Raw genomic sequence first — 3,519 nt, 5'->3', positions numbered from 1 at the left:
GGTGAGGGTGGGGGCTCCGCTGCTCTGGCAACGCCCACGCGGCGTCAGCCTCTCTGGCGAAAGTTGGCCGGCCCTGTTGGGTTCGTCGACTCCTCGTGGCGCTGCCCTGCCCTGCCAGAGGTGTCTGGGTGTCAAGGCATGCACAAGTGCAGTACAGGCCACGTTTCTGGGAGGCACGATCCACCGTGGAGTGCTTCAGCATGGTGTACTTGAGGCTCTGCCTGAACCGGGGAAACCTCTGGAGCAGAGAGACGCAGGGCCTGGTGTGGCCTCTCCAACCCTCCTCGCACTGACCCCCTGGGAACTGTCTCCTGACGGGCAGGATTGCACTTGGTGCGATTCCCAGGACCTGTTGAGCCAGGCAGTAGGGACAAAGGCTGGGCCTTGCTGCCTGGGTGATGCGACTCTGGTGGCTGTGACATCACAGGGAACAGATCACAATGGGAGCTGTCCTAAGGGACATCACCAGGCAGCCCCACTGCAGTTTGACTTGGATGATGCATGCAGGGGGAAGGCTGGGCTGGATGGGGGACAGGGCAGATACCCAGGGGGTTTCTAACCCAGAGCAAGGGCCAAGCCCCTCAGGGCAGGGCACGGTTCCATGCTCACGGTTGGGGGCAGGGTTGGTCGCATCTCCCAGTGGTAGCAGGTGCCCAGAGAGGCTTTGGGGATGTGCCGGGTGCCCTTGGCTCCATGGGACGATGTTCTGTGGCAGGGATGGGGCCTCAGGAGACTCGGGCTTCCCTTGCCCTTTCATGGGGCACAGCCCTGTCAGGGGCTGGCCATCAGGGCGGCTTGGGCAGGATGGGCCTCACGCTGTCTCCAGCCAGGGTATGCAGCCCCTTCAAGCCTGTTGACACCAGTGCCCAAGCGCTTTCCTGGGACGGTCCGTGGCTCCCATCCATGTAGTGCTCACAAACCCTGCCCTTGCTCCCTCTCACCTCCCTCAGCCCCTCTCTTACCAACCCCAGCTTCAGACGGCTCCTGCCCACCTCCCCTAGCCCCGCGCTCCCTGCCATCCAGCCCTGCTAATCCCCCTTTTCTCCTGCCTCCTCCAGGCCATGGCTGTGGCAATCACCTTCATCCTGGCTGTGCTGGCTGTCGAGCATGCACTGAAGGGTGATCCGCAGATAGATGTGGCCACGGCCCATCGGATGCAGGAGCGTGAGGATCATCTGTGTCAGGAGATGACTCGGCTGCTGCAGGAGGTTGAGCAGATTGAACAGAAAGGCAAGCTTCTTTCTGTGTTGAAGCTGTGGGAGCTTTGGGCCACTATAGGAGCTGCGGTCCTGGTTCCCCCCTTCCTCATGGTCCGGGATATTTGGCTTGACTTGGACAGCGGCAGTGAGCAGGACAGCTCCAGCAGTGATGAAGCGGACGACGATGAGGAGGAAGACCTCAACAGTGCCTACAGTGGTGTCAGGTCTTTGGCTGCGTCCACCCCATCGTCAATGGAGGGCCTGCCCGACATGTGCAAAGTGCTGAAGGAGGTGGTGGGTGACCTCCTTGCTGTCTGCCGAGTGCTTTCCAAGAAGGATTTCATGCCGCAGATGCACCCGGCCCTTGGGATGGACAGCACCTATGAAGACTGGAGAGTCCACGAGAACAGCATCACCTACCGCCTGCTCGTGTTGCTGCAGCCACCCCCTGGGCACTCTTTCAGCGCAGAGCTGGAGTCCACGGGGCAGCTGCCAGCCAGGACCTCCAGCATCCGTGTGGTGCTGGAGTGCATGTGCTCGAGGGAGCAGCTGCTGGGGGCTAGGTTCTGCTTACTCCACCACCCCAACGACAAGGTGCCGACAGATCAGAGGTCCTACCTCCTAAGCACCCTCTGCACCAGCTCCGACTTAGATCGGAAGAAAATCGCCTGCTGGGTCCAATATTTGGTGGGATCTGCCTGGCCGATTTTGCCTCAGTCGCACCACTGCCAGCTAACGGTGCTGCCCTCCTCCCGATCGTGCAGGTTCCAGCTGACAAGCACCTCCTTGATGAACATCTTCACTGAGATGATTTTTGCAGTGCAGCAGGACAGCTCAGACTCCTACCTGAACCTTGAGTAGAGGCCAGCTTTACCAGCAGCACACCGTGGCTGCAGATCGGTGCTGTGGTCGAGATGCTGCTTCTCTCACTCACAGTGAGGCACACCCAGCAGGACAACTGGCACCTCAGAGCTCTTTAGCTTTGCACCCATACCCTTGTGGTCACAGGCTTTTCCACTCAGGCCTCTGACCCTCAGGACCTACTTTCCTCTCCCACTGGTGGGACCATGGGTACAATTCTGGACACTGGGACAGAGAATCTGCTCATCCCACGGACTGCCTGTGGAGTCTGTGCTACAGAGCTGAGCAAACTAGGCATGGAGATGGCACCACTCCAGAGGAGCTCAGCATAAGTCCATGAGACCTGACGAGATCCATGCACAGGTCCTGAGAGAACTGGCAGATGAAGTTGCCCAATGACTATCAACCCAACAGCTAGTCCAACCCCCCTGCAGTGAAAAGGGACCTCTTTAACTAGATCAGGTCACCCAGAGCCTCATCAAGCCTGGCCTCAAATGTTTCTAGGGATGAGGCCGCCACCACGTCATTAGGCAGGACAATTTCCACTTCACAGCTCTGCACCCATCCTGTTGGAAAGAGCTGATGATCTCTGTGACTTTGATGCGTTGTTATGAGGGCAATATATTAGCTTGTTTTAACCAGCCCTCTGTCTGTGAGTGTCTGTGCAACTTTTTGTTGGGAAATGTTGCTACCTGCTCAGATGCCGAAGCAGCAAGGCGGCATTTTGAGGCAAGTAAGTGGTACCAAAACAGAGTGCCTCCTCTGACTCTTTTTTTCCCTTCTTTTCCACTTTTCTACTCTGCTTCAGTTTTAAAGGGAAGACGCCTCTGTGCATGTATACCTGGCGGGAGGCAGTGAGGGCGAGGGAGCCAGGCTTTTCTCAGTGGCTACCACTGACAGAGCAAGAACCAATGAGCACAAATGAAAACACATGAAAATCCATCTGAGCACAGGAAAGTCTGTCCTTACTCTGAGGGTGCTCAAACTTGGTGGAATGAGTCCCACCTTTGGGGTGCCGGGATGGAGGGCTACATGCTGCTCTAGAGGGATAGGCAGGGCTGGCGGGTTGGAGGTGGTGTGCTATATGCAAGGGAGAGGTTTGATTGCACCACCCTTACTGTTAGTGATGATGTTGTTTAGAGCATCTGGGTGAGGTTTAGGGTGATGGAAAACAAAGGAGATATTGTAGTGTGTGTCTACTGCCAATTGCCAAGCCAGCATTTTAGCACTGACGAATTACTTCACAGACAATTAGTAGAAATTTCTGGATTGGTAGCCCTTGCCTTTATGGGAGATTTGAAATTCCCAGACATCTACTGGGATGAGCAGGTCTTGACAATTCTTGAAGTCTGTAGGAGATAACATCTTGTCAGAGATACTCAGTGAGCCAACTTGGAAAGATGCCATCCTGTTCAGGAAGAGAGGAGGAGTCATGAGAGATATCATGGTAGGTGGCTAT

The 3,519-nt window shown here is 56.2% G+C and overlaps 1 protein-coding gene across 1 annotated transcript; it reads left to right on the top strand.

The window, feature by feature from the left end:
• The first annotated feature begins 1,061 nt into the window (after positions 1-1,061).
• LOC104543978 (inositol 1,4,5-trisphosphate receptor-interacting protein-like 1) lies at positions 1,062-2,060 on the top strand. Its single transcript, XM_010188710.1, has one exon. It carries the CDS (start codon positions 1,062-1,064, stop codon positions 2,058-2,060), a length of 999 nt encoding a protein of 332 aa, XP_010187012.1.
• Positions 2,061-3,519: the final 1,459 nt, after the last annotated feature.

Source organism: Mesitornis unicolor, unplaced genomic scaffold (assembly GCF_000695765.1).
Source record: "Mesitornis unicolor isolate BGI_N332 unplaced genomic scaffold, ASM69576v1 scaffold13127, whole genome shotgun sequence".
Lineage (NCBI taxonomy): Eukaryota > Metazoa > Chordata > Aves > Mesitornithiformes > Mesitornithidae > Mesitornis > Mesitornis unicolor.
Note: the sequence above shows the minus strand (reverse complement) of the source record. Positions and strands in the feature narration are given on the sequence as shown.

Coding starts and splice junctions, on each gene's coding strand:
- LOC104543978 (XM_010188710.1), top strand. CDS start 1,062: ATGGCTGTGGCAATCACCTTCATCCTGGCTGTGCTGGCTGTCGAGCAT.